The following is a 17,803-nucleotide window of genomic DNA, read 5'->3' as shown; positions in this document are numbered from 1 at the left end:
CTTGTAACTATGAACTTTACAAAAAGTAATGTAGGAAAAAAATGTTGGCATGTCTCAGTTTTTAAAATGTGTGAGTGTATATAAGTGCATATTAAAAACAAACAAACCCTGAAATATGTTTTAATATTTAAATGCTGCTTTAAGATTTGAAATTTTAACAAAAAGTCAGGAATGCAAAGGTAAAGTTTCTAATAAGTGTTATTTCCTACCTTTTTCATTCAGGATATATTTCAGTCTGACAAGTAATCAGAAATAGTGCACAGATGCAGTTTGGCCGTGTTTAAAATTGCTGTGGGAACTGTAACTTTCACATTTTCTGACTGTTGAGATTTGCAGTCTTAAAACTATTTTTCTTGATGTAGGGGAAGTAATTGTAGTAATGTTCTATTCTTTTAAGTTCCGGAATCTTTGTGTTGACAACCTAGTCTGCCTGAATATATTGCTAACAGAAATAGCAGTGACTTTGGAAATACACGAGAAATACTGTTCCTTTGTCTATGTGACATAAGGAATACCCATCTTCTAAGACTGTAAGGGACAGATTTTCAAAAGAACCCTGCATGCAATAGCTCCTGTTTAAACACCTAAACAAAGTGGACAGATTTTTCATTTGTGCTCAGCATCTGTTGAGACTAATGGGAGCTGCTGGGTACTGAACACTCTTGAAAATCTTGTCACTTCATTGAGGTACCTGAATAGGTGCTGAGTTTGTAGAACAAATAGCCCCAGTTTTGAGTACTGAACACTTCCAACATGGTGTCCCTACATCTTCTGGATCTTTATAAGAAAGGCCATAATGGGTCAGACCAAAGGTCCATCTAGCCAAGTATCCTGTCTTCCGACAGTGGCCAGTGCCAGCTGCCCTGGAAGGAATGAACAGAACAGGTAATCATCACGTGATCCATTCCCTGTCACTTATTCCCAGCTTCTGGCAAACCGAGGTTGGGGACACCATCCCTTCCCATCTTGGCTAATAGCCATCGATGGACCTAATCTCCATGAATTTATTTAGTTCTTTTTTGAATCCTGTTATAGTCTTGGCCTTCACAACATCCTCTGGCAAAGAGTTCCACAGGTTGACTGTGCGTTGTGTGAAGAAAGACTTCCTTTTGTTTGTTTTAAATCTGCTGCCTCTTAATTTTATTTGGTGACCTCTAGATGTGTTATGAGAAGGAGTAAATAACACTTCCTTATTTATTTTCTCCACACTAGTCATGATTTTATAGACCTCAGTCATATCCCCTCTTAACCGTCTCTCTTTTCCAAGCTGAAAAGTCCCAGTCTTATTAATATCTCCTCATACGCAAGCTGTTCCATACCCCTAATAATTTTTGTTGCCCTTTTCTGAATCTTTTCCAGTTCTAGTATAGGCCACTTGCATGCCAAATGGAAAAACTGTTCATTCCCTTGCCTGTGTTTGTCAGTTTGGGCTCTGCTGTATATCTTGAAGTAGTTCTTGGTGAGAGCTGCTTTTTACACAGGAATAGCCGTACGGGATCAGACCCAAGGTCTGTTTAGTTCAGTATCCTATCTCCATTAGTGGATAGCACTAGAAAGCTGCAAGCAACTTCTTGATAGGTTGATATGGGGTAATCTGGCCCCATGAAAGTCTCATCCTAATCCCTAATCTGTCTTCAGCCCTGAAAAATTGAGAGTTCATCTCCTTTCTGCTGCAGAGCTACTCTCCTCCTTCATCACTAATGGGTAATGCTACCTGTGGAATTTTGGATGTGATCCGTTGTTATTCGTGGAGTCTCCAGGACTAAGCCTTGCCCTTCAGATCAGGCCACCAGATCTTCTGCATCTAGTGGTATAACAAAATAGCACTTCAGTAGGGGCGGAGGGTCCTGGGAGGTGGTGGTCAGGGAACAAGGAGCAGGGGGTGTTGGATGGGTCGCGGGTTCTGAGGGGGGCAGTCAGGGAACGGGAAGTGGGAGGGGTTGGATGGGGGCTGGGGCCAGGCTGTTTGTGGAGCACAGCCTTCCCTACCTGGCCCTCCATACAGTTTCGCATCCCAATGTGGCCCTTGGGCCAAAAAGTTTGCCCACCCCTGGCCTAGGTCTTCAGAGTTGCTGCAGACAAGATGTTAAAATCCTGCACCAGTTGGAATGCTAGGCATCTGAAAAACTGTTCATGAAGAAAGATTCACAGCTCCCTCTACAGTGTTTCTAGTGGCCTTGCGGGAAGCTTCATCTGCGGAAGATTTGCAAAGTAGGTTTCCATTCCCCTGCGGAGGTATCTACTCGTAGGAGGTGCTACTGGGTTGGTTCCCAAATAATTCCTTTAAATTACAAATCTCTTGCTGTATATGGGGTGAATGTCTGTTTCTGCCTGTTATTCTATTACAGTAGTTAAAACTCTCTTCTTTTCCTTTCACTCCCTCGTTCTGTGGTACACTACTTCCCATTAGTGATGAAAGAGGAGAAAAGCTGTGCAACAGAATGAGAAATTTGTGACCTGGTAATTCTCTTTGTTAGCAGATTCTCTCCTTATTCAACCTACCCTGGTGGTCTGGTAAATGACTAGAATGCAATTTGTAACAAATTGAAATTTTTTTTCCCTAAAAAGACTAAACCATTTAATTGATTTAAGGTTGTTATATATAAATCAAGTTATTATTTTAATGCTAATCCATTGCTGGAGGATTTTTACAGTTTTGGAAGAACTCTTCTGGTGGCCTGAGCTGCAGGGTGGGACTTAGTGCTGGAGCCTACAGCAACACTGGATTGCCTCCAAATTTCTTAGGTAAATGATATTAACCCAGTAGTGATGCATGAGGAGAGAAGCTGTTAACAGAAAATTATCGGTAAGAAATTGCTCATTCCAGTATAACTTTGATTATGACCTAAAAGTCATTAATCAGAAGTTAACATTTTTCTATTTAATTGCTCAATTCTTGACATTTGCTTACTTATTCTACTGTGAAAATGCCTTATGATAAAAGAAGAGGACAGTGGGGAATATGCAGTCCTTTGGCACTCTGCCTTCCACAGTCTCTTTAGTCTCTTGCCATCTTGCAGAACTTGCTAATTGATCAAACTGTCTTCAAGATGCCAGATGCCTCCTGATCTACTATGGCCACCCAGTGTAGTTTGGAAGGCCAGGGAAATGCAGATGGAAAGTTGTTTTTAGTTTGACTTCAGTTTGGCAAAAGTAAAACTGCTGAAAGTGAGTAAATATTTATTTCATAGTACTGATTAACCTATAGTAATGCTTGCAATTAAAATGTTTATATATGTAATTTTTTATTGCTCTGATGGGATTTTTGGCAGGGAATTACTGGTCTGCATTTCTTTTAGAGGAGGAACGTATTTAATTTTAAAATGGAAATGTGGAGCCAGATCGCATTTCACTGATGGAAAGACTTCCTTTGTATTAATCTGTCATTATACTGTAGGCCAAAAAAAAAGGAAAAATAAAACATTTTCAGAGAAACTAAGTGTTCCCAAAAAGGATAGCAAAAAAATTAAAGGTTGCGTATTTTTCTTCCCAACCACGTTAAACACAAATGAACAACCCTTTTCCCCACCTCAGCCCTCCCTCCCCCCAGAATTAATATAGAGTCTATTAGGATTTGCAGGTGGTATTTTCAAAAGTGCCTAAGGACCCAATTTTCAAAGGTATTTAGGTGCTGAGAGATGTAGATTATCACCTAGTGAGTTTTCAAAAACACCTGAGCGGGTTAGGCACCTAACTCCGATTGATTTCTGAGTGAGAGAAGCTTTGGGGAGCTTTGGATTTAGCAGTGATATGCAGAGGTGTTGGGAGCAGGGGGCCCAGAATCTCATCAGAGGTGCTCGTAGCCACCTCCACTCCGGCTTTGTCTCAGCGAACCAAGCAAGAGTGCCAGGGGTGCAGAGTGCTTGAGCCATCTGTGCACTAAGAGTTCCCTACTTCCATGCAAAACAGTGCAACGTTTACTCCAACTGTGTTAGAAATAGCCACCTTCTTACTGGTTGGAGTGTTGAATTGATTTATTGAAGTAGATGGCTAATGTGTGAATCCTGTAGATTTTAATTAATGGTTTATGTTTCAGTATGTTGTATTGGGTGATTGTTAATAAAGGGAGTTTTTTATGTAGCAATAGGTTGTAGTGTATTAATATGGGAAACTATTGCCTGTCCATGTTACTTAAGTGATGTGGTGGTTTATGCATAACTGTTTTTTCAATAATTGGCATTTATGGTTGGAGATAAGTGTTGCACATTTTATGTAGAGATGAAGAGGAAAGATGTGCATTATGGTGGGCGTGTCTGGGTGAGGTAATATACATATGGCAAAACTATGGTGGATGGGTGAACATTGAGTTAGGGATTTCCTGTGGTGGCTTTTTTTTTTTTTTTTTTTTTTTTTAAAATAATTGTTGTATTGGTGATATATGCAGTTGAGCAACCTTACCTGCTTTTTAACATTTTGTTGGGACACTGTATATTCAGCTTATGGATCATTTCCCCGCTCCCTGTCTTTTAGTACCAAATAAGAAGCATAGTTATTTGAACACAGGTGCACTTTTAAATATGCATTTCCAAATTTTGCTGTTGTAAAGCAACGTTGTGAGAGAATGCATAATCTTTTAGGGAAGTGCATTTTACTCTATCAGATTAACTTTTAAATTTTGGGGGGAGTATTGAGGATTGTGCCTAGAAATTGTAATATTATGGAATGGAGAAATAGTGTGTGCTTGGGTCTAAACTATTGCTATCGTTTATTTTAGTATCCTCAAGAATACTCCAGGATATGTGCTCCCTCATGTCTCAGATCAGTGTTCCAAACACAATACTAAAATTACTGTATCTTAAATATGTAGAAGACCCAAGGAAATCTTAGATGTCATTGGATTGCCTGGAGATAAAGCACCACTTGTATGGGCAATACATATAAAAATGATGCAGAAAACCACTTTAATTTTAGGATAGGTCTAGATGAAGGCTTATATTTACATATTTAAATATTTGAGGAAAAACTTGTGTTTGTGTGTTTGTTTAGATTAGGATGTGGAAGTCATTTCTGTATTATCAATCAGAGGCTACCTACCTATGGTCATCCACTGTTTGAGGGTGTGAGACACTCTTCTGACACGGCATGTGTGACTGGTTGGATCACAGAAACCCCCTTGGGAACTGCCAACTGATGTGCCAAGACTACTTCTGCCCCTGCTTTCCCTGCCAGTTTGGGACTCCAGCACCCTGTCTTGTTGAGCCAGACATGCCAGTCTGCTCCAACACAGACCCAGGGTCTGATCCACGCACCCCAAAGCTGCAGACTTAACTGAAAGCAGTTTAAGAAATGTTCCTGTCTTTGACACTAAGATTCCCAACTCACAATGGGGTCCAAACCCCAAATAAATCTATTTTACCCTGTTTAAATCTTATACAGGATAAACTCATAAATTGTTCACCCTCTATAACACTGACAGAGAGAGATGCACAGCTGTTCCCCCTCCTCCCCCCCAGGTATTAATACATACTCTGGGTTAATTAATAAGTGAAAAGTGATTTTATTAAATACAGAAAGTAGGATTCAAGTGGTTCCAAGTAATAGCAGACAGAACAAAGTGAATTACCAAGCAAAATAAAATAAAACACACAAGTCTAAGCCTAGTACAGTAATAACACTGAATACAAATAAGATCTCACCCTCACAGATGTTTCTATAAGTTTCTTTCACAGACTGGACACCTTCCTAGTCTGGGCACAATCCTTTCCCTGGGTACAGCCATTGTTCCAGCTCAGGTGGTAGCTGGGGATTTCTCATGATGGCCACTTCCTTTGTTCTCTTCCACCCACTTATATATCTTTTGCATAAGGCGGGAATCCTTTGTCCCTCTGGGTTCCCACCCCCCTTCTCAATGGAAAAAGACAAGGTTAAAGATGGATTCCAGTTCAGGTGACATGATCACATGTCACTGCAAGACTTCATTACCCACTTGCCAGCCCACAGGTATACAGGAAGACTTACAAGTAAAAAAGAGCCATCTACAGGTAATTGTCCTGGTTAATGGGAGCCATTAAGATTCCAGACCACCATTAATGGCCCACACTTTGCATAACTACAATAGGACCTCAGAGTTATATTTCATATTTCTAGTTTCAGATGCAAGAGTGATACATTTATACAAAATAGGATGACCACACTCAGTAGATTATAAGGTTTGTAATGATACCTTACAAGAGACCTCTTGCATGAAGCATATTACAGTTACATTATATTCACACTCATTAGCATATTTTTATAAAATCATACAGAGTGCAACGTCACAGCATGTTAGTTCAGTTACATTTCTTGATTTTGTAGGCTTATCCGAACAGCATTTCTGCATTGCTCTCTACAGGCAGGTTAATTTTGACACTGCTGTTAAACATTAAAAACATAGTGATTTACACATTAGGTCTCTTTGTTGTAGTCTCTTGTCTTTTTATAGTGGGCAATACCACATGTTTCAGAGGAAGGTGTCAAAAAATCTCTGAAATATATCTACATTAACACTGTAATTTTTCACCTCTAGGGGAAACTTTCTTCCCTAACTCATAAGCTTGTGTTTAGAAGGCTGAAACAGGACACCTCTTTTAACTTCATTGTTGTTAATACAACTACAATACTCTTATCCACGTGAATAACTAATCTGTTTTAAATCCTACTGAGCTATTTACTTCCACGCTATCCTACACAAGGGAGTTGCATAGGCTAATTATATTACTTAGCGTTTGCCCTTATAGATTTTTTTTTTATTTAGTTCCTTTAAATTTAGAGGTCCCAGCTGACCATTCTATTCATTATTCATTCCATTCATTCGTCATGTCAACATATTCTTTCCAAGTTGTGTCATCCTATTACTCTCCTACAGAAGCTTCTCCCTACATCTTAACATGACATCCCTAGGGCAACTACAGTAATTGGTTACATGGAAAAGTAAGAGGAAAGTATTCATTGTAGCCTGACTGTCTTTTAATGAAACTTAGCAGCTGGAAATGGAAAACCAGCACTGTGACCAGTCAGGTCTTCATGAACCTAATAGCAAGTGCTCTGTTGAACCCTCACTGATTTATGGCTTGCGAACTGCTTAACAAACTGGTATGTAATATTGCTTTCAAGAAAACTCTTGTTTTATATTTTTACTGTAGAATAACAATAATATATACACTGATGCACATTTTATTTATTTTCTTGGGACATGAGACACCAGAGCCTAGTTCTACGTTATAGGCAATAGTGTTAGTTTAGCGGTAGCAATAGCGTTGTTGGTCCTCCCACTTACCTCCCACAACTTCTCTTTGTCTCCTGTTAGTTTGTTTTTCTCAAATTGTGTTCCAGGTTCAGTGGCATTGCAGGTCACGGATGGTAGCAGGAGCTAATTTCTACATCGTGGGACGGGATCCAGCAGGCATGCCACACCCTGAGACTGGGAAAGATCTCTATGAACCAACCCATGGTGCAAAAGTGCTGACTATGGCTCCAGGCCTCAAAACATTGGAAATTGTACCCTTCAGAGTTGCAGCTTACAATAAGAAAAAGAAGGGCATGGATTATTATGACTCTGAACAGTAAGTTGTTTCTGAGTAATGTGTGAGGTTTGGGTTGTATTTTTGTTAAGTCTTTCATAATTTATCACCTAGTTTTTGATTAAATAGAAGCTTCTCGGAGATCAGACAGTTTGGTTTGGGAACACTTAGTCTCAGTTCACAGTTCTTAACTTAGAGACTAACGAATTTATTTGAGCGTGAGCTACAGCTCACTTCATCGGATGCATCCGATGTAGTGAGCTGTAGCTCACGAAAGCTCATGCTCAAATAAATTGGTTAGTTTCTAAGGTGCCACAAGTCCTCCTTTTCTTTTTGCGAATACAGACTAACACGGCTGCTACTCTGAAACCAGTTCTTAACTTGTTTTTTATCTTCGTATAGAAGAAATTATTTTAACCTCCACCTCTTTTGAGGTTGTTCTTCACTCTGTGTGTCCCAAAACAGTTTCTATATATATTACTGTGGTGCTTACCAGTGCAGTGCCACTGTAGGTGGAGATCATTTACCATTTCATTTCAAACCACTTTCTTCAGGAGTTTAAAACACAACTGCTTTCATTTTATACTAGTTGATATCGCTGACAAGCTGTAAGGGTAGATGTCTTTCCAAAAAGAGAGCATAAATTAGGTACGTTATGTCTATAGCATACATTGGGTTGGCCACCCTGAGGCTCCGGAGCCACATGCGGCTCTTCAGAGGTTAATGTGCGGCTCCTTGTCTAGGCACCGACTCCGGGGCTGGAGCTACAGGCTCCAACTTCCAATGAGCCAGGGGGTGCTCACTGCTCAACCCCTGGCTCTGCCTCAGGCCCTGCCCCCACTCCACCCCTTCCCATCCCCTCCCCTGAGTTTGCCACTCCCTTGCTGATCAGGGGGAGGGAGAGGGAGGCGCTGGGAGAGGAACTGATGCGGGGGGGGGGGGGGGGGCTGCTGGCATATTACTGTGGCTCTTTGGCAATGTACATTGGTCAATTCTGGCTCCTCCTCAGGCTGGCTAGCCCTGGCCTACATCTACGTGCTATGTGGTTTATCAGGGCAAGCAAGCTGCCTGTATCACATGGCCTGCTGAGGGGTGTTGTGTGGCACTGCTGCTTTTCCCCCAGTGGCGGGCCTCTGTGAGAGCTTCCTGTCCCTTCTGGATACTGACCTGATCTATGAGCAGGTCTAACTTTTTTCTGTGTACACATACAGCCACCCCTAACTCTTGTTGCCGTCCAGTTCAGGCAATAGAAAAAATGTGGCTGTGCTGTAGGGCCTGCGCATGTGACCACTATGCGCCTATTGCTGAAGTTGCAGGATCCCTCCCTTGGGATTTTTCTATAGGGTAGGAAGGGTGGTCTAGGGAACAGGGCAGTGGACTGGGACTCAGGAACCTGAGTTCAGTTACCAGCTCAGCCACGAATTTCCTGTGTGACCTTGGGCAAGTCACTCAATCTACCTCATGCCTCAGCTCCCCTTCTGTAAAATGGGAATAATACTTCCCTACCATCCAGGGGTATACTGTGAAGATAAAATCGATCGGTGATTTGAGGCACCCAGATCCCATGGTGATGAGGGCCGTATAAAAAGGCCAGTACTCTTTTTCCCTCCTACCATTTGTTTGAGGCTAGTGCTTGCAAGCCCAGGCAGCTGGTAAGACGAGAGAGGTTAAATGGTTTTTTTACTGGAGGAGTGAGGCCAGATGGAAGTAGGGAGGATTTAAGATGATATTCTGAAGAACTCCTAAACTCTGCAAAACTGAAAGTGACCGAAGCTGTGTTTTTTCTGGAGCTAAATAACTCCATAGGACCATGGCTTTCACTCTTGTAGAGTTGAGCAGGTGTTCCCATCCCCTTCATGCTAGCTGGCTGAACTTATGGGTGGGGATGAGGAAAAGGTAGACAGACCTGTTATGTTCAGCCTCGCAGCAGGGAGAGTACTTGTGCAATGCCGACAAGGATTAGATGGCAAATTTACAGAGGGAAATTATGCAGGCATTTGGACAGCCCGTATAACCATGTTGTACCTGGGCCCTGTATGATGCTTAATTAACAATTTGGGATGGTTACGTAGTTTTGGGTGTCTACTGAGGTGGAGTAATTTTCAAAAGTGCTGTAGGTGCTAAGGCGCCCAAGTCCCACTGACTTTCAGTGAGACTAAGGGCTGGTCTATGCTGCAGAGTTAGGCATGCTTATTTACATGGCTCAGTGCTGGGAAAAATGTCATGCCCTGTGTGATGTAATTAAGCCAGTCTAAGCCCCAGTGTAGACAATTTTAGGTTGATGGAAGAATGCTTCCATCGACCTCACTACTGACTCTCAGAGAGGTAGATGAAAGAACCCCTTCTGTCACTGTAGTAAGTGGTTCTTCACTTAGACGCCTAAGTGTCTAAGCAATTTTTGAACTGGTGGGACTTAATCCCTCTTGTAAATTTTTACCACCGTTTATTTTTAAAAAAGGCTTAATTTTAAATGCTAACCTGTGATTAGAGACAGGGATTATGTGCATAGTTTGGACTGGTGCTGTTTATAATAACTGAGAGCAGTAGAACTACTTAATATTGAAAAGTTACTAACAGCACCTAAATATTTCTGTATTTATATAAAATAAACTACAAGCTTTATAGTAAAGTCAAACTAATGACATGAATATATTTCAGAGTAACAGCCGTGTTAGTCTGTATTCGCAAAAAGAAAAGGAGTACTTGTGGCACCTTAGAGACTAACCAATTTATTTGAGCATAAGCTTTCGTGAGCTACAGCTCACTTCATCGGATGCATACTGTGGAAAGTGTAGAAGATCTTTTATGCACACAAAGCATGAAAAAATACCTCCCCCCCACCCCACTCTCCTGCTGGCAATAGCTTATCTAAAGTGGTCACTCTCCTTACAATGTGAATGATAATCAAGATAATTTCCAGCCCAAATCCAGGTTTTCTCACCCCCCCCCCCAACACACACACACAAACCCACTCTCCTGCTGGTAATAGCTCATCTAAAGTGACCACTCTCCTTACAATGTGTATGATAATCAAGGTGGGCCATTTCCAGCACAAATCCAGGGTTTAACAAGAATGAATATATGGTTACTTGAAGATGTCCCTGTATCGTGATATCATGTTCTATGTAGTCCTAAATCAGCAATGTTAGCAATGGCAAGAAAGTTAAATCCATTGAGTCTACCCACTTGTAACATGGGATAGTGCCTGGGGAGACTATCCATATATTATACTGATAAGGTACTGTCACTGCTAGTGCATTGAATGAATATGCAGGCATGGCCATTAGATTAACCTGCTATTTAAGGGTCCTTGCAATAGATACAGTAGCAGTTAATATTGAGCATCTTATCCAACCAAACATTGGGCAAGTCAAGAGGAGTGTTCATGGAAAGGGTAATGTAAATGTTGGGGCTAGGAACTAGAGAATTAAGCAACTGAGAAATGTTTTCTTTAGTTGTAGTGGAAGGGAACCAGCAACAGACAGCAAAACTGAAATGTGACAGCAGAACTCCCATTTCATGTGATGGAGAAAGTTTGTAGGGTGAAGCACTCTCAGAAAAAGAGGTGCTTAGGAAGCAGAATTTTAAATCCTTTTACAAAGGGAATGCAAGCCAACCACCTGGGACTCAGAGAACTTGGCATTGCGAAGGGAAAACAGACTTAAATGTGTTCTGTGCTTTTCCTTTTGTCAAATGATCAAAGCAGAATTGTCTAGCGTGCTGTGTTACCATTTCTTTGTATTGCTGGATAGCTGATCTCACCTACATTTCCGCAGGAAAACTTGAGCATTTTTGCTCAAAGCTGAACTTTTGTAGAATTTCCTCACAAGACTACATTCTACTTCACTGAACTATTACATGCAGAAACCAAGATGGTACAGTACTATGGTCCTGTGCTAACCCTAACTTTTAATGTAAAATTTGATCATACTTACCCATTGATAACTGAATCAGTTAACATTAATACAAGCAAGAGGTTTGGAGAAAACTTCCAAATGAATTGTAATCATTCAGTGCACTAGGTGGGTGCAAAATTTGCTTGCTAGCCAAAAATATACTATGATAACCATGAAAAGGCAGCTGTTACACAGTTAGTTACTTCAGTCAGGTGTAACTTTGCAAGGCTGGAGTTGGCAGCTAAATAACAGTAATTGTTTGGGAGAGGACAGATTCCCAAGTCTTTGCAAGAAGACTTTCCTGTAAAATTCAGCCACAGACTGCTGCTGAGAAGAAACTCTATTAAGAAAGGAAATTTGTTTAATAATCGAAAGAAACCACAGCAATCTTTGGAAAAATTAATAATTCTGTCTTGACGGAGAACGCTGTGAGATCCTCTTAGCTAAAGGAAGCCCATAAATACAGCTACCAGAGCAGGCTGTTTGTCCTCCCTCTAAAATGTGCTTGAAGCTAATCTATCTACATATGCAAGGAGTGATGCTTCTTTAGCTCCTTCTGTTGGCCCTGATAATGGGTTTTGGTGTTGCCAGTGGAAAATAGGAAACTTAAAATGTTAAACACTTACTTTAAAAGTGTGGGGGGAAACTTCAATTTGTTTAAACTAAACATTGCACTTTTCTCAGTAGCCTGCTATCATTCTGCCATGAGCAGACACTTTCCTGGAGGTTAAGGCACCAGACAGAGACTGAGACTCAGGAGAGTTGGGTTCAGTTCCTGCCTGTGCCACAGACTTCCTATGTGACCGTGGCCAAGTCCCTTAATTTCCATGCCTCAATTCCCCATCTCAAAACAGAGGTAATATTTCCTTCCTCTTACCCTTTGTCTTCCCTCTGTGGACTGTAAGCTATTTGGGTTAGTGACTGTCTTCCTATTTTTTGTATGTAAAGATCATAGCAGGGCATGATGTTGACCCTGGTTTCTGCTGGGGCCTCTTGGTACCACTATAATTCAAAAAATATTGAATGGTTAAACTTGTAATCTTTAAAGAGAGAGAGAAGCCCATTTTACTGGAGTGATAAGAACTCTGGTCTTGAAAAATGAAAGAAAATAATGAACTGTTAATCTGTTTTGTCTGGTTTGTCAATTATCACATACTTTGTTTGATTTTTATATCGTGATTAGTGGTATAGTCCAGTTGTGTTACTGATATACAACGTGAGTAATGTGAAGACCAAGTGGACAGCACCAAATTGTTCTGTTTGCATCCTAATAGAATATAGGTTTCCACATGTAAAATGCTCTTTCTCTCTCTATCCATCTTGTCTTTTTAATTGACTTATTGCCATTTCCCCCTTATTCAACTGCCTAGCTCTTTAGAACTGAGCTGCAACAGACTGTACTTGTTTTTGGGTCTCAGGCTTACACCAGGCTATAAATCTGCAGCATTATTGACCTTCAAATGCCCTTTCAGCTACAGAGGAGGCATGAGGAATACTATGGAGCTCTTTCTTCTCCCTCCCTCGTCCCCACCCCTGCTATGGGTTTAATAGAGCAATCTAACCTAAACTTCAATGCCCACTCACAAAACATATTTCATAGCACTCTCATGGAGTGATTTTACAGCTTCAGTATAACAGAGCTGCAATACAGTATGCTTTGGAGAAACTTTCATCATCTCACTGGTGCATATTTTGAAGATCAAGTTTTCTGTTTCCCACGCCACGTTGACAGTTTTCACAGCTAATTTATTCCTGTCTTTTTGGAATGTGTGTTTAATTGCTGTTGCTCCACAAATTGTAAAATTTAAGTGGAGTTGTTAATCCTTGTGCAGATCCTTCATGAAATTCCCTGCTGTACCAACCAATCCATATAGCTGCTCCCCAAAACAAAATAATTTAAATGTTACCAGGCTAAGGGGGAAATAAACTAAGGACACACTCTTTCTTTTTTTGTTGTTGGCCACTTCTAAAAGGCTGTGAGTAACCTTTATTCTTGTGAAAGGTACTCCATCACATCAGTGCTACAGTCTGAAACACAACTGGCAGGAAAATAATTTTAAATAACTTGTGGAAGCATATACAGTAATATAATTTGGCTCAGCCGAAACTAATTCCATCCCATAGAAATAATTTTCAGAGTGCCTAAGTCCTATTTTAAAAAGTGATTTAAGTACTTAGGAGTCTGAATTCCCTTAATTTAACTGAGCTTTAAGTTTCTAAGTGCCTAAGTCTTTTTTGGAAATGAGACTTATGTGCCCTTGAAATGTCTACCCAACATCAACGTTACTCTTATGGTAAAGGTGTCTTTCTGTCCCTTTCGTCGCCCCATTTTATTCCTGCCCAGCTTCCCATTCCACCGAGTAATGAGCACAAGAATTCCTAACGCATTCAGGAGTCCTCCTTAGCAGTCCTCCTTGATCTGCGTTGTTTAAGATATTTATTTTTCTCAAGTAGCACCTTTTCAACTGGAAGCAAACTACGTTTACCAATATGTGTTTTTTCAAAAGAATGCTGGGTCCTATTGAATCATAGTTTCAGTAATGGTATTGGGTAAGGCTTCCTTTTCTTGCTAGTTACATCCTCCATTGCTAATACTCAATGGCATTATGATCTTTATCATTAATAAATATGTCAAATCGTGAGTGGTTGAACAATTAAAGCTACTTTTATAGTATTTTCCGTTTTAAAATGGAAAACGTTCTGGCAACACATACAACTTCAAACCAAGGCCTATGCAAGGACTAAGCAAACACTATTGGACCAGATCAGTAGCAGGTTTAAATTGGAATAGTTTCATTTCAGTTTAGCTAAACTTATTTATGCCAGCTGCTGAGAATCTGGCCCACTGCATTTAAGGAAAGCCATGCATTATAAAAGAAAATGTTTGCTGGAGGAAAAAAGAAAAGTGAGGAAGAGGAGAAATAACTCGACCAAATCAAAATTTAATTTTATGAAGATTTGTGTAAATCTTTTTTAGATAGTAAAAGTTCTTCCAGTTTCTTAAAAAAATTAGAACTTTTTAATGCAGCAATGGACCCCTAGACTTCTTTATAATATTCCCCATAATTCTCTAATTGGAGTTTCTTAGCCATCTGACATATCTTGCTTGAAATCTTCAGGTCTGTGCTCTATGTGGCTGCTCCTTAGGGATGCTGTTATACAAACAGGGCCAGGGAGAGGTCAAATAGACCATGCATTGATGGAGATGCACTTAAATAGCATATCTGAGTCTCTTTAAATCCAAAGGCTGGTACCCTCTTCTGATCACTTCTGGGAACCTGAGCCTCTGTTCAAATTCCCACCCCATTCCCTGCCTATAAACAGCTAAGTGTTGACACACAAATTGTATGCGAGCTTCAGAATTAACACCCCACAGAGTAGAATGTGGGGAGTCCATTCTTACAGCTATCTTAATCTGTAAACTCTGTACTATCTTATTCACACTAGGAAATTAATCTGGGTGCCACCTCCAACAAACTATTGGAGAAAACAGCTGCTTGTGTAGATAGGACAAAACTCTTTCCAACACAGTTATTGAGAGGTTGATAGACACCAGAGTCCTATCTATGCTGGGGAAGAAACTTGATGAATGTTCCCTATTTTTCAGTCCAATTCAGAGCACAGCTCTTCTCCATTCCAGTACCCTCCCTTTAAAAAAATAGTTCAGTTAAGGTTTCTTATCTGATGGGTGTTATATATTCTGTGTAGTTGAAGTACGTTTATATATATTTCTCCTTTGTTTCCACAATCTGGGCATCCACACTACTGAGAGCAGGAAGCTCATTCTAGGCTTTACTGTCCTGCACCGGACTACAATTCAAATCAAAAAGCTGTGTTGCTAACCGCTTGTATGGTATGCATTGTGAAAGGGGACTGTGGAATGCTTTCTGTACTTTCCAGAGTTGCAGCCGTGTTAGTCTGTATCCACAAAAAGAAAAGGAGGACTTGAGTACTCATGCTCAGATAAATTTGTTAGTCTCTAAGGTGCCACAAGTCCTCCTTTTCTTTCTATAGCTTGCTAACCTCCAGCTCATACTGAGCATGGTTTAGCACTTAAAGTTAAACTCTGCCCTCTGATGCACACACTTGGTTCTCATTTGTTTCAGTCTGAACCATGTGCATGTGAGGTCAGTATTTGGCTTTTATTTCAAACAGACTAGGGAAGAATGAGTAACAAATACATGTTGCAAGTTGAACAAATGAAGTAAGTAAAATTGCTATATTTAATTTAACAATAAATCACTTTTGCTTAGGAACACTTGGTGGATTTTCTTACATTATGTCTTTGTTTTCAACTGTGTTGGATGTTGAACTTGAGTAGCTGATGATAGATAATCCTGATTGCCCTCAATTTTCCATCTCTCCTCCTGAATTTTATCTTTAGGAATTATAGCTGTAGGAAGATAGGCAGTGGACCAGGATGAAACTATCTTGAGCATGTGCGGACATACACACATACCCCTAATTTATCTTAAGAATATATATATATATATATATATATATATATATATATATATATATATATTCTATAGGGTGTATATACTTTCAGGATTTTCTGGTACTCTTCATTAGCAACATGTCTGAAACCACAGTTGTGTTCTCAAAGTAGTATAAAGTCATTGTCAAAAAAAAGGAGGAGGTAAGATCAGTCTCAGCTATAACTTCCATCTTTTCAATTTACATTCTCTTTTTATTTACTTTTTTAGCCATGAAGACTTTGAGTTTATATCAGGAACCCGCATGCGCAAGTTGGCTCGGGAAGGACAAAACCCTCCTGAAGGTTTCATGGCTCCCAAAGCCTGGACTGTGCTGACAGAGTACTACAAATCCTTGGAGAAGGCTTAGGCCTCTTATTAACTGCAGATCAATCTTTGACGCTTGATTTATTACCAAGAAGGGGACCACACAGTCACCATTCATGCTGCTTTGTTGTGGTGTCTGTCAGGAAGTTCTTCCCTGGAAACAGACTCTTTCTCTCGAACTTAGCATCATTCGTTGCTTGTCTTATGGGTTCTATTATGTATTGGCACCTAACAAACTGCTGGTTTTAATGTCTTCTCTTTTATTACAGTCTATACTCTTGCAGTAGGATTTTTAACTCTTGTCTTTTTTAATATTATTTTTATGCCTCTGTCCTATGAACTCTGCAGCTGTTACATCGATGCAAATTTTTTTCATACACTATTTAAGCAGTCTGGTAGTTTTTAATTCCATGGTTTGCAGGATAAATGTAATGATTAGAACTATGGAAGTAAATGAAATATTTTAAAACTGTACTCAATACTTTTTCTGTCAACAAGTGATCACAGAAGCATTGTAACTTTAAGTTCTTGTTATATGTAATCTCAGAGAAAACTTCTTTATGAAGCTCAATTAAACTTTTTTGCTTTCTGTATTACATTTCGGAGTTTATTATTTTATTTTGTACTTCTGCACTGGAGCAGCAAAGTGAGAGAAATGCATAACTCATGAACAGAGAAAAATATAGGCTTTACTATTAATTATATGTAATGCTTATCCCAGAGGTTTAGGGTGGTGGTTGAATTTCTTTTATTTGCTTGTTGCCAATGGTGTAATATGTACTTAGTGGGAATATTTTATCTAGTTGGATTTTAAGTCTTCTCAATATTTGGTGCCACTTATTGTCTCATGACCTTAATACTTTTTTTAAAAAAAATGTCAGAAATCCTGCATCCATTTTTCTAGTTACTTATATTTCTGTGTATGTTCTTAGGCAGAGAGTTCATTCTCACCAAAAAAATCTTCAAGTCTTGGCTACTATTGCAATATAAATACATGTCTCATGAGAGAATTTAGCCCAACATATGAACTCCCTATTTCCATCTTTTCAAGAGTTTTTGATGCGAAGTAAAATCTAGCCTTTTTTCTAGAACTTCCCAGTTTGCGTAAACGATGAAGCCCCACACATTTCAGAGGTCCAGAAAAAATATTTAACTAGTTAAATTCAGCATCCAAAACAATATTTATTGCAAAAATTACAAAAAGCAAATTCTCAGAAGAGTGAAATACAAACACTTACTTTCTGCTGCAGGATCTTTAGGAGGGGGAGATGAAAGATCACACAAAGTGACTAAGTTTTAAAGCTTTATTGATAAAATAACGGTGAGTGTGGGCCAGAGGGAGGGACGCTAAGCCTCCCTCTGTATTACTCGGCCTCTACCGCAAAGGGTTCATACACCAAATACCAACCCAACCCCCCCCCCCCCCCCCCGCAGGGCAGAGCGAAAAACTCTAAATTCTCTTCTGCTCAGTCATGCTACGGCTGAGGGTGGGGCACACCTTTAATCATAAAATCCTCAACATGAAATACCAACCGTGCTGGTCAGAGCAAACATGAAATACCAAGGGAAGACCAGTTGGTGCACTCTGCAGGGCCGGTCGCTCTTT

At 40.0% G+C, this 17,803-nt stretch overlaps 1 protein-coding gene across 2 annotated transcripts in view; it reads left to right on the top strand.

The window, feature by feature from the left end:
- PAPSS1 (3'-phosphoadenosine 5'-phosphosulfate synthase 1) overlaps positions 1-16,793 on the top strand; it is an 80,193-nt gene extending 63,400 nt beyond the window's left edge. For both annotated transcript variants that reach the window (XM_084626816.1, XM_084626817.1), the window contains exons 11-12: positions 7,312-7,541; positions 16,102-16,793. In XM_084626816.1, the coding sequence (XP_084482942.1) occupies positions 7,312-7,541; positions 16,102-16,240 (369 nt within the window). In that variant the 3' untranslated portion in view covers positions 16,241-16,793. The remainder of the gene's footprint in view (positions 1-7,311; positions 7,542-16,101) is intronic.
- The last annotated feature ends 1,010 nt before the right edge of the window (positions 16,794-17,803 follow it).

Source organism: Lepidochelys olivacea (assembly GCF_965140295.1).
Source record: "Lepidochelys olivacea isolate rLepOli2 genome assembly, chromosome: 4".
Classification (NCBI taxonomy): Eukaryota; Metazoa; Chordata; order Testudines; family Cheloniidae; genus Lepidochelys; species Lepidochelys olivacea.
Note: the sequence above shows the minus strand (reverse complement) of the source record. Positions and strands in the feature narration are given on the sequence as shown.